Below are 16820 nucleotides of genomic sequence, written 5' to 3' on the forward strand. Positions count from 1 at the left end.
TGCTGCTTCCGGGAGCCGCTTGAGGTAAGTGCCCCCCACCCCGGAACCCCCTCCCACACCCTGAACTCCTCATTTCTGGACCCACCCCAGAGCCCGAACCCCCAACCAGAGCCCTCACCCCCTCCTGCACCTCAACCCCAATTTTGTGAGAATTCATTGCCTGCCATACAATTTCTATTCCTAGATGTGGCCCCTGGGTCAAAAAGTTTGCCCATACCTGCATTAAATGGATGCAGCATGCATTTCCCTCCATGCCAAACAGCTGTGCTGTCCTGGATGTGTGGGGGTGAATGACATGGTCGTGGCCCTGCCTTTTGTAGGACATTGAAGTGTTGAAATATGTTGTGTAATTTACCTGTCATAATTTGTGGATAGCATCAAACAGTGTTTTGCTTTTAATTTGTATCTTGGAGAGCTCTGGCAGTTTTATGAGGAGAGAAGTTTGATACTTTTTACTCAGTGTTTCAAGGATTAATGTGACTGAACTCTTACTGAGTTTCTGAAAAAAATTAATGTTGATAGTGATTTTTAATTCTTTCTCTCCGTCTCTCACTTCTCCCTGTGGTTTCCCCCAAAGATGCATTATTAAGAGATACTTAATTATTCATTCCTTTTTTGACTTTTTGCAAGTGAACTTTACCTTTTTTTTAAGTTGGCAATGGCGTAGTAGTAAATATGTCATTTAAAATGTCTTGGTAAAAAGAGCAGTCCATTAACAATATTAGATGGCCATAAGAGAGAGAGCCACTTTTTTTTCCTCCTTGAACACTAGTTTTATTCTTCTATTTGTTTTCTCCCTCCTTTCAGCTTCCATTAGCACCATTCTCAGATTTGCCAGACAGGTCGTTGCTGAGCAACATGAGGTGTATCCTACTTTTGGGGCAGAGTACAGTAGCCAGGAAGCAGACTTTACCTCTTAAGAACTCCTTTTAAATGCAGTTTCCCTAACTTTCCTCTTCTTGGCTTATCCCTCCGACTACTTGTGTAGCTGTTCACCTACCCCTCTTGAGTGTGATCTCACTTCCCATCCCTTACAAATACACACACACAAGACATTAGCATTTAAACCTGTGTGTGGTAGGTTAGACAAGGACTCACTTGCTTTAAATAAATAGTTGTGTTAATGAGTATTTATAAGGAATGAAAGTGAAGCACTATTTCTTGTTAAACTAACATAGGCATGAACTGTTCCTATAGTTATGGTTAATATTCTCATCCTTATATACATACAAAAGAAGAAAAGTTCAGTTGTTAATGACTACCTTGAAACCATCATATTCTGTTCAGTTGTAATATAGTTCTATGGATTTTGAATATTTAACTGTTAAAAACATGTTTGAGTATTGGATATAAGGTCAAAGATTTCCTGTTTTCAAATTAAGTTATAAATGCTGACCCCATTATGGCCAATGAGTGCTCATATTAATGGCTTTAGTAGAAGCTGACATCTTCAGTTTGTTAATACTGTTTGTATTTTCATACCCAAGGACAACAAACATGATATGCTGATTGTTTTTATAACATTTTACAGCTACAAATGGTCATTCAGAATGCTTGCGATTGTTGATAGGCAATGCGGAACCACAGAATGCAGTGGACATTCAAGATGGAAATGGACAGTAAGTTGAAGAAGTCCATATTCTGATTTTTCACAAGATATTGCATCCTATAATATACATTATAGCTTCTGCACCCCATAGCAAAAAAAAAAGGGTCATTTTCCATTGGTGGGGTTTTTTTTAATTTTTTTATTTTTATTTCTTTAAATGGAGGGACAACTAGGATTAATGTAGTTTGTGTCTGAGTACCACAGATGTAAATTTCACAGAATTTTGATAGTCATTCCACAGGAAACAAATTAAGATTACCCTGTTCACTAAACACTGAGAAAATAGGCCCTAGAGACGTAATTAGCTTTTTTATGTTACACTCTTAGGGCTTAGCTACACTTGCAAGTTAGAGCAAATTAAAGGAGCCCCAGGCACACTGGCAAGACACGTAGAGCGCTCTGACTCAGTGACTAGAGCACTCCTGCTACTCCACCTTGGCGAGTGGAATAACATTTTGTGCACCCCCGCTGGAGCACCGCGGCGCCAGTGTGGACGCCCTGGTCCGTTAGTGTGCTCTGATTGGCCTCCAGAAGTGTCCCACAATGCTTGTTCTAGCCATTCTGGTCATCACTTTGAACTCTACTGCCCTGTCTTGGGGTGACCCAACCATCAGATTCGCCCTTTACAATTCTCTGGGAATTTTGAAAATCCCCTTCCTGTTTGCTCAGCCAGGCGTGGAGTGCTCTCAATGAATCTTTCCAGGTGACCATGCCTCCACACACCAGGCGATCCCCAGTATGGAGCAATGGCGAGGTGCTGGACCTCATCAGTGTTTGGAGGGAGGAAGCTGTCCAGTCCCAGCTGTGTTCCAGCTGTAGGAATTACGATACCTTCGGGCAGATATCAAGGGACATGATGGAAAGGGGCCATGATCGGTACGCACTGCAGTGCAGGATTAAAGTGAAGGAGCTGCGGCATGCCTACTGCAAAGCCCGTAAGGCAAACAGCTGCTCCGGTGTTGCCCCTGTGACCTGCCGTTTCTACAAGAGCCGGACATGATACTTGGGGGCGACCCCACCTCCACTCCAAGTACCACCATGGACACTTCAGAGCCCAGCTCAACAAGGCAGGAGGAGGAGCAGCAGCAGAGCGGGAGCGAGGGTGCTGAGGTGGAGGAAGACACCCCGGAATCCCTAGATGCATGCAGCCAGGAACTGCTCTCAAGCCAGGAGGAAGGTAGCCAGTCGCGGCAGCTGGTGCTTGGGGAAGGACAAACACCAGAGGAGGTTCCCAGTAAGCGGCTTTTATTTTGGGAAGAAAGTTATTTGCTGCAGGCTCTTAGAATGAGGGGGGTTAGGGCTGCATGCATGCCTAGATGCAGAATAGAGCATTGATGTGCTCTCTCACATCGCAGTAATAGGTCTCAGTGATCTCTTCAAAAGTTTCGTCCAGAACTTGGGAAATGTGCTTACGCAGGTTTCTCAGAAGAGCCACTGTGTTTCTTGTCCCAGTAAGGCTAACTTGTCCACGCCACTGTGCCGTGAGGGGCAAGGGGACCATTGCTGCACACAGGCAAGCTGCATATGGGCCAGGGTGGAATCCGCATTGCAGTAGAAGGCCCTCCCTTGCTTCCCAGGTCACCCTCAGCAGCGAGATATCTTCCAGGACGAACTCCTGTGGAAAATGTGGGGACAGTGTTCAGTATAGAGGCCCCCTGCTGCTGTTGGCTTTTCCCCAAGGCACAGAAATCCAGAGGACAGTACAGCCGTGAAACAATCAGTCACGCTTGATCCTGTGCTTACTCACCATTTTGGGGCTCCCAAGGGTTATGTGCGCTTGCTTTGGGACAGGCAAATTATGCTATTGTGTATCCTGTGCTTGCCCTTAAGTACCAGGGAATCATTATTCTGTCTGGTGTGAACAATGGTGCCTCTGTTAAGTGTTGCATTTTGCCTTTAGAGATGCAACCTTGAGATTTCAGCCGTCCGTGGTATCACCAGCCAAAAGACTCCAAAGAATCAGAAAGAAGTCACATAGAAGCAAGGAAAACATGTTGCATGAAGTAATGCAGCATTCAAGTAATGAAAATTGAAAAGTGCAGGAGTGGCAGGACAGTGAAAGGAGGATCTGCCAGCAGAACGAGGAGCGCTGGCACAAAAGCACGGTGCTCTGGCAGCAAAGCATGGATCGGCTGATAAGCATAATGGAGCACCAGGCGGACTCAATCCAGGCGCTTGTAGCCATGCAGGCAGAGCACTACTGTTCCCGACCCGCCCTGCAGCCCTTTTCCCAAAACTCTTTCCCTTGTGCCCCCATGTCATTTCCAACGCACCTTCCCCAACATCCGGGTTCTTACCGCCACCAGCTGCCTCCAACACCTGTAGCTTCACCACCCAGCCCTGAAATCTATGACCCTTACCCACTGCACTCCACCCCCAGCACCATGCAGTATAGCCATCCTGAAGTGCAGCACTCATTGCACAGCACTCCAGACAGGAAGGCTGAGTATGATAACAGGACATATGCAAATCTGTGATTGTACTGTTCCCCACCCCACCCCCTGGCCCTTTCTGTTTCCCAAGCAGTTGTTTCTTTTCAATAAATGGGTTTTTTTGGCTTTGAAAACATTCTTTTTTTATTGCATAAAGTAAGATACCTTAGCCCAGGAAAAAAAACAGGCACTGCAAGTCAGCGTAGTAAACACCGATTCCTACTAACATTGGAACCACTGCACTTCACTCCCGTGCAGGGCACCAGACATTACTGGTGGCTTTCAGCTTCAAATTGCTCCCTCAAGGAATCCCTAATCCTTGCAGCCCCGCGCTGGGCCCCTCTAATAGCCCTGCTCTCTAGCTGTTCAAATTCAGCCTCCAGGTGTTGAACCTCCGAGTTCCATGCCTGAGTGAATCGTTCACCCTTCCCTTCACAAATGTTATGGAGGGTACAGCACGCGGATATAGCTGTGGGGATGCTGTAAGGTCCAGCTTCCCATACAGAGAGCGCCAGTGGCCCTTTAAACGGCCAAAAGCACACTCCACAGTCATTCTGCACCGACTCAGCCTGTTGTTGAACTGCTCCTTGCTGCTGTCAAGGCTCCCTGTGTAGGGTTTCATGAGCCATGGCATTAAAGGGTAAGCAGGGTCTCCAAGGATCACAATGGGCTTTTCAACTTCCCCTATGGTGATCTTCTGGTCTGGGGAAAAATGTCCCAGCTTGCAGCTTCCTGAACAGGCCAGTGTTCCGAAAGATGTGTGCGTCATGCACCTTTCCGGGCCAGCCTGTGTCAATGTCAATGAAATGCCCATGGTGATCCACAAGTGTCTGGAGAACCATAGAGAAATACCACTTCCGATTAACATACTCGGAGACTAAGTGGGCTGGTGCCAAAATTGGAATGTGTGTGCCATCTATCGCACTTCCGCAGTTAGGGAAACCCATTTGTGCAAAGCCATCCACAATGTCACGCACGTTACCCGGAGTCAAGGTTCTTCCAAACAGGATGCAATTAATGGCCCTGCAAACTTGCATCAACACGATTCCAACGGTCGACTTTCCCACTCCAAATTGGTTAGCGACCGATCAGTAGCTGTCTGGAGTTGCCAGCTTCCAGAATGCAATAGCCACCTGCTTCTCCACAGTCAGGGCAGCTCTCAATCTCGTTTCCTTGCGCCGCAGAGTGGGGGCGAGCTGCTCACACAGTCCCAGGAAAGTGGCTTTTCTCATCCGAAAATTCTGCAGCCACTGCTCGTCATCCCAGACTTGCACGACAATGTGATCCCACCACTCAGTGCTTGTTTCCCAAGCCCAAAAGCAGCGTTCCGTGGTGTTGAGCATGTCCGTGAATACCACAGGCAAACTCGTGTCATATGGGTTACTCTAATGGATATCGTCGGTGCCCTCACTGTCACTTCGGATCATAAGGAATAACTCCACTGCCAAACGTGATGAGACTCGTCAGCATACTCTTCAGCAGTTCAGGCTCCATTCCCGCAGATTGAAAGAGAAGACAGCGCGCGCAGTGCAAAAAACATTGAAAGATGGTGCCACATGTGGATGGAAGCACAGGGATTGCTGGGATGCGAACCGATGCATCATGGGGCGTTGGGACAGGACCAGAATGCCCTGCACTCCCTACCCCTTCCCACAAGCCACAGTGCCAGAATGGGAAGAGGTGCTCTGTGGGATAGCTGCCCATAATGCACCGCTCCCAATGCCGCTGCAAGTGCCACAAATGTGGCCACACCAGTGCACTTGTTCCTGTCATTGTGGACAGGCTGCAGCGCTTTCCCTACTGTGCTCTCCAAAGGCGGGTTTAACTCAAAGCGCTCTACATCTGCAAGTGTATCCATGCCCTTAGAAATAAGTTTACCTTCTTATGTCTAAACAAAATATCAGTGCTGCTTTTGTGATTAGTTTACAAAGTGCTATTCACTAATGGATCAGTTGTTGAAGAGCTTTCTCTAGGAGGACAAAAGTTGTTTCTGGAGTTTTAAGTATTTTAGCTGACCACTAGACTATTAAAGTGTAACCTGCATGGAAACTCTTTTCTCTCACTGTTCAGGACTCCTCTGATGCTGTCTGTTCTCAACGGGCACACAGATTGCGTTTATTCATTGCTTAACAAAGGAGCAAACGTAGATGCCAAAGATAAATGGGGAAGAACTGCATTGCATAGAGGGGTAAGAAAATATTTCCCTTTTGTCATTTCCAAAAAAGTGTGCATCAATTTTAAATACAAATTGAGAATGTCTGCAGTTTTGTATCATTGCTGAATTTATTATTCTTTTTTTAATTCCACTGACATTAGTGTTCTGCTGTTCTTGGTTGGTCTTCTCTTTTATTGCATTTGAGTGGTTAGATGTTTGCCTTTTTGCATTTCACCTTCAGTGTTGTTTGTACCTTTTGATTCACTTCCACTTGCAGAAGCACATTAGCTAGAAAATTCAAAGGTATCTTTTTTGTTGCCGGGGGAGGGGGGATGGAGGTGGGGGAGAGTATTGGAGGGAGGAAGAAAATAATTCCTTTTTTTGTGTTTTCTATGTACAATATGCCAAATGTTTCTTTAAAGTCCATGCCAGATACTACAATTAAGGAGGCCCTGGGGATTAGCATCTCACTTTAGGCCATCGCAAAAGGAAAACATACCCTATCACTAAGCTAATAATTACTGAATTTTTCTTTGCAGAGCCCACTTACTGAAGTAAGAATGACTGGGCTTATTTTGTAGTTGCCTGCTCTCAATATTATATGTTAAGGCAGTAACAGAATTTTTTTTTTCTTTAGTTGCACGTGTATGTATGCACATGCATATTGTATCTTTCTTTTCCAGGCAGTTACAGGGCATGAGGAGTGCGTGGAAGCATTGCTTCAACATGGTGCTAAGTCCTTGCTACGAGACTGCCGAGGGCGAACACCTATACACTTATCAGCTGCATGTGGGCATATTGGTGTTTTAGGAGCTCTCTTGCAGTCAGCAACATCTGTGGATGCAGTACCTGCCATAGCAGACAATCATGGATATACATCACTGCACTGGGCCTGTTATAATGGTAAGTACAATGGTAAAGTGGTCTTAAATTCAAAGCTTTCGGGGCAGAAATCTGTAAGTAGGTGTAGATCCTAGCTCAGTGGAGCCCCAATATTGATAAGAGCATCTAAGCAATACCATAATATAAATATTAATAATAAAAAGTGTGAAACAGATGGTGCACTATTCATAAAGCAAACTAAAGACACTGGAGTCTTTTATTGTCATTAATTCTGAAAAGTGAATAAGCTTTCTGGGCGGATTTGTTGCATTTATTTTACCATTCATTCCAAAGCAGTGTACTTAGCACTTTCTTGCAAGAGAGATGGACTTTTTCTCTCTAGTGCTTCAAACATTCTCTGTCTTGCAAACTTAAGCACAATTGGAAGTAAGAAGACAGAACTCTTACAAAGCTAGCACATATAAGGTAACCGAGGAGCAAACAGATCAAGGGGAAAAGTTCAGAAACAAAATAGAACCAATTTACAAGCTGGGCTTTATAAGGTTTAGAATCTGTCTAGCTGTTAAGCAGATACAGGGCATGTTTAATCATACAGTATCCTGTTCTTTTATTCATATTATCTTGGGGGGAAAGGTATGTATCATTCACAAAAACACAAATCATTACATACCCAGATTTCAGATGTGCAAAATAGGTAACTGGACACAAATGCATGATTTGTGTGTGTATCAAAAAAATTTGATCAAAGTATATCTCTTAATATTTACATCACTCCTATGCATCCATCCACAGTCGAACCTCAGAGTAACAAACGTCTCTGGTATGGAGGTTGTTTATAACTGAACAAAACATTTTGGTGGTTCTTTCAAAAGTTTACAGCTAAACATAGACTTAATACAGCATTGAAACTTTACTATGCAGAAGAAAGTGCTGCCTTTAACCATCTTAATTTAAATGAAACAAGCACGGAAACAGTTTCCTTACCTTGTCAAATCCTTTTTTAAACATTCCCTTTACATTTTTAGTAGTTTACGTTTAACACAGTACTGTATTGTTTGGTTTTTTTGTCTCTGCTGCTGCCTGTTTGCAAACTTCCGGTTCCAAAGGAGGTGTGTGATTCACTGGTCAGTTCGTAACTCTGGTGTTTGTAACTCTGAGGTACTATTGTACTAACTGTGACAAATCTTCATTATAGGAAAGGCTCTCAACTCTTGTGAATCACTGAATATATACCATTCTATTGACATATATTTGAGTCTGTTTCTAAATATTATGAAACAGAACCCTTCAGCCTATATTTAATGGGAGCAGGGTCAAGCCATTAGTTGAATAATTTTTAAATAAATTGAATGTATTTTTGTATATTAACTCTAATATGATATACTGTCTCTGTGCTCATTTGTGTTTTAATATGTACTTTTTAAAAAGTAGTAAAAATGTTGAAAAATAAAAGAGAAAATGTTGGTAGGATAGCACTGTTGAAGCAGAAATCGTCCTACTTATCCCAAGAAATTATTTTAATTAGGAAGTAGTTTAATCAGAATAAAATAATTCCGCATTAACTCATCTTGAAGTATTTCACTGATATCATAAGATCCTTCTGCCTCAGATCAAACCACATGTACAAGTATTTGAAGAACAAAAGGCATCAGGAAGGGTCATAGCATTTCCCCTTCCTTTTGCTTGCTGCCTCAGTACATTCTGGAGGGTCAGAGGTTCGTTCAGAGCTTTTGCTTAATGACACAGCCACAACCTAATAATCTTCACAGGTAATTAAGGTTCTCATTTACTTCATTTTCTGCCTTTCTCCAAAATGTTAATTAGAGAAGTAAGAGCTTAAAGCTCATTTTCTAATTAGTGCTAAGGAATAGAGAAACAGCCTATACTTCTAGGCAAAGTTACAGACTATATCTCTAAGACTAATTTTACTGAATAGAGTAAGAATAAACTAAAATTACTAGATTTCCAAAATGGCATTGTGCAAAACTAAATTATGAATGGTTGATGAGTAAGGCTACGCTTTAGTCATGGGTTTTTTAGTAAAAGTCTCTGCCAGTAAACAAAAAGTCACAGCCCGTGACCTGTCCATGGCTTTTACAATATAGCCCTCACTGAAACTTGGGGGGGGGGGGCGGCCCAGGACCCCCGCTCTGCCCGCCCCCCCAGCAGGAGCAGAAGAGTTTGGGTGTGGGCGTTGGGGCACAGGATGGGGTGAGGCAGGTTCTGGGAGGCGCTTACCTGGAGCGCTCCCCAGAAGTGGCAACATCCCCCTCGCTCAGCCCCTAGGCGGAAGTGTGTCCAGATCCCGGGCCAGGCACACCAGCAGGCTACAGAAGCCATGGAGGTCACGGAGTCCGTGACCTCTGTGACAAACTCACAGCTTTATTGATGAGTGATCCACTCTGAATTTGACCACAGTGTCTCAGTGCGACAGAAAAATTGGATGTTTTCATTTCATAACCATCTAGCCTTTAGTTTCATGTCAAACTACTGTGAGATGCGAACATATATGCAATCTCTAGCTAGAGCTACTTCCTACAAAAAATAAAATTAAAGTAATATGCGTTGTTTAGATTTCATGTGTATAAGTTTGTCTAATTTAAAAAAATCAAATTAGTCAACACTTAAGTTTTAGAGAGAAGGAAGACTACCTTTCATTTCTGCATAGTCTGTTTTACATCTGTTCATGATGTATGCAGTCTCGTTATCTGTATCTTGAAAAATAAAAACATTTAGCATTCTAAACTGCAGTTTCTTTAAAATTGTCAAAATTGCAGAGACGGTGAAAAGAAATTCTAAGAAATTAGTTAAAATCGGTCTTACTAGGCAAATCTTTTACTAAAAATATCAAATAAAATAAATCCAAGGAGTTTTATGCGGAGGAGGAACAGTTTAGGTAGGATTACTAGCTCTGAGACTGTTTTTTGTCAAGCTTTTGAAGCAAGAAGTAATAAATACATTTTCCTTGGTGTATTTTGCAAGGGTACATTGGAGTTGAATTTTGACTGACTACTATATTTCTGTGCTCTTACTTCTGTGGGAGCTTAGTCCCTGAAAAAAAGAGGTGACAACAGCAATGGAAACAGATGAAATGGGTTGAGTTAAACCTGCTTCTTCAGGGTTGGCATTTGGGTTAGAATGTGAGCTTTGATCTTGTTCAAACAGATTGCAGAGTTCACCACAATAGCTTTCTTAGTATATACAGCCTGCTACGTACTAATATGTGATAGACAATAAGCAAATTAAACATGTTTGGTTGTAAGATTTGAAAGGTGGTTGTTTTAATGTGTGGTTAAGTAATGGATCTGATGATGATTTGGGGACAAGTGTAAGCATATTTTTTGTTTTGGCCAATGAATAATGTGGACTAGATTTTATATATCTTTCTTTTTGTCTTTGCCAGTGATAATGATATCCTGGAAAGGATCCTTGAACATGCAGGACTAAACTCTAGAAACACAATGCTGTGGCATCCAAGATTGGCTTCTTTATTTAGAATCTTTAAAAACTTGCTTTTTATGGTGCAGTAATTGACAAACATTGGTTTAAAATATCTTTGACGCAGGAAACGAGCCAAGGAACAAAATATCCTTCTACAAATTGAGGCAGATCCTCAAAATATTTAATGTTTTCCTTTGCTTTCGTTATGTGATTGGAAAGCTCTGATTAACAGTAAATAGGAAGATGAAAATAGCAGTTGTGCTTGAGTGGAGAAAACTAAGCTGTTTGGTGTAGCCCTTATCTATAGTTACAGGTTATTTTAAATAATTACCCACTCCAATGTGAGGGTTTATACCCAGTCTGTGAGGGTTCAGCTCCAAAATCAAGTACAGTGGAGAGGTTATCAATAGAAGGGGGGACATGGAGCACAATAGGGACAACAAAGTCTCTTTTTGTAACACTTACTTTTTATTGGCCAACCAAACAGTATACACACAGCAGTCTGGTAAAGGAGAGAGAGAACAATACGAAACATCTAGCATTTGCTTTACTTACACCATCCGTTGTGGAAAAACCCAAAGAGTCAGTCATCATCCTCATTGTCATCATTCTCAGCAGCATTAGCAGCAGCAGCGGTGGTGGTCATCCTGGGATCTCCTCAAGCACGCAGGGCTTGATACATCTTTTATAATGTTTCGCTGACACCCACTTGGTTCATATGTATTGATGAAGGCTTAAACCCCTTTTACTTATTTGAACTTCCACATCCCACTACCTTTGGCGTGACCCAGTTTCCTTAGGCTAACTTGTTAGTTCCCCTTATACTTGTTAACATTTACATCTCTCAGTTACCATACTGGTGGTTAGGACATTGCTAATGCTTTGTTTGCAAAATCCCCCAAATACTCTGAGCGGCTTTAACTGATACATTGCCACATATTTCCTAAATTTCAGCAGCTGACTGTTTCGTCTTATGATATAGAGTCAGTCATTGGCTGACACGAGTAACTAACCAGTCTTCAGGCCTGAGGCCTTGTTTGGCTAAGGTATATATTTTATAAGCCTAAGGCTGTAGGCATGTGTTACAACATTAATTCATTCTTACATTTCACCTCTGTAATCTAAATATGCATGATATCGTTTATCCTTGGCTAATTGGTATTTGTCTGAAGAATCAGTGAGAGAATTTCCAGTATGACACATAGAGGCTTATCAGCATTGTCATCCATATCAGTTTCAGTGGCATTATTTATGGCCAAACTCCAGGAAAAATTCCATTAGGACGATGTCCCTTTCAGAGAGAGAGATGAAACACTGCAATCTAAAGTTTTTTTTCAGTTGGGTAAGGATGCAGGAGAGACCCTTGTCCCTCCAACATATGAGCAGACAGTTCAGGAGAGAAGAAAATTATCAAAATCAAGAAGCAGATGTTTTCTTGCTGCCTTTATATAGAAGGAGCTTACACCTAAGAGAGGACTGTAAATGTTTGAATAAATATCACTGTGTATGCAAGGAATATATACTGGGATAATTAATTACAGTGAATAATATAGAAGCAAGAACATATTTGCTTTGTAATTTTACAGTTTAAATTATTTTAAAGTTTGGGTCATGATTCCTTTCAGCCCATGTTGTGGATGTACTCAATTTGTGACTCCACGTTATTCAGCAGTTCAGTGGGGAAAAAAGCAAACCCCAAAAAACATTTGTTTCCACTAGAGAAAGGAGTACAACAGAAGAAAATCTTCCAATTGGACTAAGTGGTTAGTCTGTTGAATTAACTGTAAAGCTACCATATTATAAGAGCTAAGTTAGCTAAACATTCTTCATGTGCCCCAGACAATGCATCATGACTTCAAAGTTCATAAATTTCTTCAGTACTGGGCCTAATATTCTGATTGTACTTGTGGCTTCCAGATTCCTAAAAATGCACTGTGTTTTTGTTCATCCCCAGATACAGCCATATCTAAAGTAATTCAAGTGTGCATTTAAGACTTTCAAATGAAATGTCATTTAATTTACCTTAGCTGTGTTTGTTGGTTGTTTTTGTTTTTAATATCTGATTTTAAAACTTTTAGGTCATGACAGCTGTGTAGAGCTTCTTTTGGAACAGGAAGTTTTCCAGAAAATGGAAGGAAATTCTTTCAGCCCATTGCATTGTGCTGTGTAAGGAAGTCCAAGATTACTGTAACTGATTTCATTACAATATTTAATAAAAGCACAATCATTCTCTAAGTAACAGCCTGTTTAATTTTTTAATAGGATAAATGACAATGAAGGTGCTGCTGAAATGTTAATTGATACGTTGGGTGCTGGCATTGTAAATTCAACAGATGCAAAAGGAAGGTAGGAATATAACAACTGCACTTAGAAACAGTGCACGACAAACAGTAATCTCCTTGTTTTTGTGTCACAGCTTTAATGTTTTTTAAACTTATTTGGCATATTCGTCTTCTTTTCTATTTAAAGACTTTTTTTGTTATATACTAAAAATGTTGTTGGGGATTTTTAAAAACCTTGTATTGTGTTGTTAGAGCCGAATTGATTTTTAGTTTTGTAGGAGAGCTTGGGCATTTTTATAATTGATTAAACAATTGTGCAATATAAATCTTTATGCCCATTAACTATATTGTCCATTTTATTTTTCTAAGTCATCCTTGTCCATATTATGGACTTACTGGTTGCTAAATATTCATTTTAAATTTGAGGCCAATTATTTTTAAAAAAAGAAAAATGATCTTCTAATAGCAACTGTGACCACTCTACCAATAACGACATCAGTGTATTTTTATGGTAGTGACTGCCCACACTGGTACAATTGCAGGATCACAGTCAAAGTTTGCACCTGTGAATAAAACATTATGTATGTTTCCTGGATGTAAGCCCATTTCCTCTTGATTTCTTTTAGAACCCCCCTTCATGCAGCAGCTTTTACAGATCATGTGGAGTGTTTACAGCTTCTACTCAGTCATAATGCTCAAGTAAATGCTGTAGATTCTTCTGGAAAGACTCCTCTAATGATGGCTGCAGAAAATGGGCAAACTAACACCGTTGGTAAAGAGAGAGCTTAAATATCTTCTACTTTAACTTTTAATAATGTACAGTAATATTATACTATAGATATTGTTACTTTAAAATTACCATATGTTATGCATTCACACATTTATTAGAAGTATATTATTTTAGGTTTTAATCTTCATTTTATAAAGTGGAAAATTGATAATTCCTTTAGGAACACACTATTTAGTTAATGCAAACTTTTATTTCCTTCAGAGGTGCTGGTTAGCAGTGCTAAGGCTGATCTGACCTTGCAAGATAGCAGTAAAAACACAGCACTCCATTTGGCTTGCAGCAAGGTGTGTGTCAGTTTCTATTTGAGCCCTTTTTTGCATGTTAATGAGAAACTATTTTTCAAGATATGATCTTTGTCAAACTCTGTAAAATCTCCAGAAACTACTTCAAAAAGACATACAAAACAATTTCTTCAATGAGTGTTATCTGACAGACATGTTTCCTGTATATTTAGGGTCATGAAACTAGTGCCTTGTTAATACTGGAGAAGATTACGGATAGAAACCTCATCAATGCCACCAATGCAGCCTTGCAAACGTATGTATGGCCACTGAACAATATTTTACAGTCAGATTTTCAATATATTTCTGCTGTTAGTAAAACTAATAATTGTATAAACAATTTTAAGTGTTCAGGTTTCCATCTGAATAAGAGAGAGAATGTTGGAAAAATCTTATGCCATCATGGCTCAAGGAATTCTACTAGGAATGACAACAATCTTATGAGATGATCTAGAGGATAGTAGTCTTGTGTGTTGATTCTTTATAAGCACTATTCAGCTTTTTCTATTAAAAATTAAATAGTAGTTAATTCCAATGATCGTTACAAATATCTAATTTGCTGTTTTAAAAAAAAGGAGGGTGACTTAACTAATTATAAAAATACTAGCTGGAGAATACTTTTTGTGTACCTTTATTAAAACAATGTGACAATATGGTGTTTTCTAGCTAACATTATGTCTAAAAACTTTTATCTCAGAACTCTATTTTTTGAGCCTGGTTATCGGGAAATTCAAAATTTAAGAATCATTTCATTCTATAAAGCTGTGAAATGTATTTGGAACTGGGATGGAGGATTTTAATAACTGATTCCTCTGGGTTTTTTCTCTTAAGTGATATTGGCAGCTTAGAACATGGATTTCTAAAATCTTTTAATTAGGCCTTAAATTTTTGTTTTCTTCTGATTGTTATCAGGGTTGCTAAACAACTCTTGGGTGTTTTAGCATTTAGCAACCCTGTCATGTGTTCCTGCTCCTCTGTTGGAATCTCTCTCATCCAATTGTTGCTCAGTGGATTTCCTTACAGTATCACCTTCTGTCAATTAGGGGCTGCTTTGATTTGGGAATTAGACAGGTAGGCTGCTGCTCTTTGCTGCTCACCATGCTGGATCTTAAGCAGCATAGAACACACTAAGCAAGAAGAAGAGTGAAGATGAGGTGATGACTGGTTGCCCTGGTGCTTGGCTAATGAGAGGCAGAAAGAGGTGGAGAAAAAACAAACTGGGAGACAAAAGGGGGAACAAAATAAGATAAAGAGAATGGGGGCACACTAAGGAGGATGGGGACAGTCTCTTCTAACTTCTTCCAAACAACCTGAATCAACCATACGGCTCATGTGCCTCTCCAGGGGAAAATCAGTGACCTTTTTCTCACTGGCAAGAAGTGTCATGCACTTAGCTGCACAAAACTTGAGTAATTTTAATGTTTAAAATATTTTACTGGTATGGAAGCTTATTTTACAATCAGTTACACTGAGTTTCTAAACCAAGTGCATCACATCTTGCTAAAAAACATTACATAATTTGTGATGCACTTGGTTTAGGAACTCAATCCAGTAGGCCCAAATTGTAAATAACTTTTTCAAATGGATTTCAGTTTATTCATGGTGTGAAATGCTTCTTACTTCTTGAACTTTAATATTTTGAGCTACAGACAATGGGTGCAATTCTTTTTCATGTAGTGTCCCTGTGGATGCTTCTCTTCAGGTGCACATATGCGCCTCGAGCCCTTGTTCGGAGATTTTCAGTTAGCAGTGACCATTCAGCCTACACATGTTGCCTATGGCTCCTTGTTCTGGATACGAAGGCTGTATAGGGACGTGCTGGCAAACCGCCCTCAGTTCCTTCTCATCTGCCTTGGCCTGTGACAGAGCCCTAGCATGTCCACATTGACCGTGCCTCAGCTTTTCTAATATTCCTATAGTGATTAAGATAGTGTTTATAGTTGTTAATGTACTTCTAATTAGTCAGTTAGGTAAGTAGCAAGAGGATTATTTTACTCCCTTCTTTACCCTCAGGGAGATGTATCTTATTCCTGGCTGGGCATACCTGGTTTGCCAGATCTCAAACATTGCCTCTCATGCTGAGAGGCTATACTTGTGAATGACAGCCACTCTGTGTGTGTCTGTTGCTTGAGGGAGTCCTGTGTCTCCCAGAAGGGTAACTTCTGCCTGGCCCTCAACTCCAGGGCAAGGAAAAACAGAGAGACTAAACTCAGACTGGTAATGAAGGAACGCTCCCTTCAGCCAGCTTCTGAGTGCGGTCAGGAGACATCCCATCCCCTCTCCCCTCTCTTTTTGGAGGCTTCAAGGAAGGCTTCCAAAAAGAGGATTGTGGACTCTCACCTTAAGGAGCCAGCTCCAAATAGGCCCAGTTCCCTGGTGAGATCTACTGTCTCCGAAGCCTTATCCTCTTGACTCAATACTGTTGAATCGAAGGACTCCTCCTCCAGTACTGGTGGGGCCGTAAGGTCCTGTAGCATGAAGGAGAGAAATGACTCCGATAGGCCCTTGGTACCTTCTACCAGTAAGGAAGGCAAAAGCAGAGACACTCAATGATGTTTAGCCCAACCATTGGTACCCATGCATGCAGAATCCTGGGCATCAAGTAAGGAACAGCACCAGACACCATTGGCGTCCACTTTAGTACACCCGCCATCAGTGGTACCACTGGCTACAGCAACTGTGGCCTCAGCTACCGCATCAGTACCAATCCCCTACTCGATACCACAGGAGTTCAGATATACTAAGGACCACTCTATAACGGAGTCCCAGTTCCTCATGAGTACTGAGCATGTTTGAGTACTCAGACTCTGAGCTACTGTTCTCCAATACTGGAGGAGACTCCACTATTTTCTGCAGATAGTCATCCATTGAATGTAATGGAGGGCAGGATGAAGGGAAGTCCCTGCTGGTCTCTTGTTTCTCTTTAGGGTTCCGCAACATATCCCTTCAGGAACACATTCTCTGCAAATCATAGGGAAGATTAGGCT

The 16820-nt window shown here is 41.2% G+C and overlaps 1 protein-coding gene across 3 annotated transcripts in view; it reads left to right on the top strand.

Annotated features, from left to right (window-relative positions):
• The window catches only part of ANKRD28 (ankyrin repeat domain 28), a 228353-nt gene that overhangs the window by 189322 nt on the left and 22211 nt on the right, over positions 1-16820 (top strand). For all 3 annotated transcript variants that reach the window (XM_077811314.1, XM_077811312.1, XM_077811313.1), the window contains exons 19-26: positions 1532-1619; positions 6112-6229; positions 6880-7099; positions 12559-12646; positions 12743-12826; positions 13389-13534; positions 13754-13836; positions 14007-14089. In XM_077811314.1, coding sequence (XP_077667440.1) covers positions 1532-1619; positions 6112-6229; positions 6880-7099; positions 12559-12646; positions 12743-12826; positions 13389-13534; positions 13754-13836; positions 14007-14089 — 910 coding nt within the window. The remainder of the gene's footprint in view (positions 1-1531; positions 1620-6111; positions 6230-6879; positions 7100-12558; positions 12647-12742; positions 12827-13388; positions 13535-13753; positions 13837-14006; positions 14090-16820) is intronic.

Source organism: Eretmochelys imbricata, chromosome 2 (genome assembly GCF_965152235.1).
Source record: "Eretmochelys imbricata isolate rEreImb1 chromosome 2, rEreImb1.hap1, whole genome shotgun sequence".
NCBI classification, from domain to species: domain Eukaryota; kingdom Metazoa; phylum Chordata; order Testudines; family Cheloniidae; genus Eretmochelys; species Eretmochelys imbricata.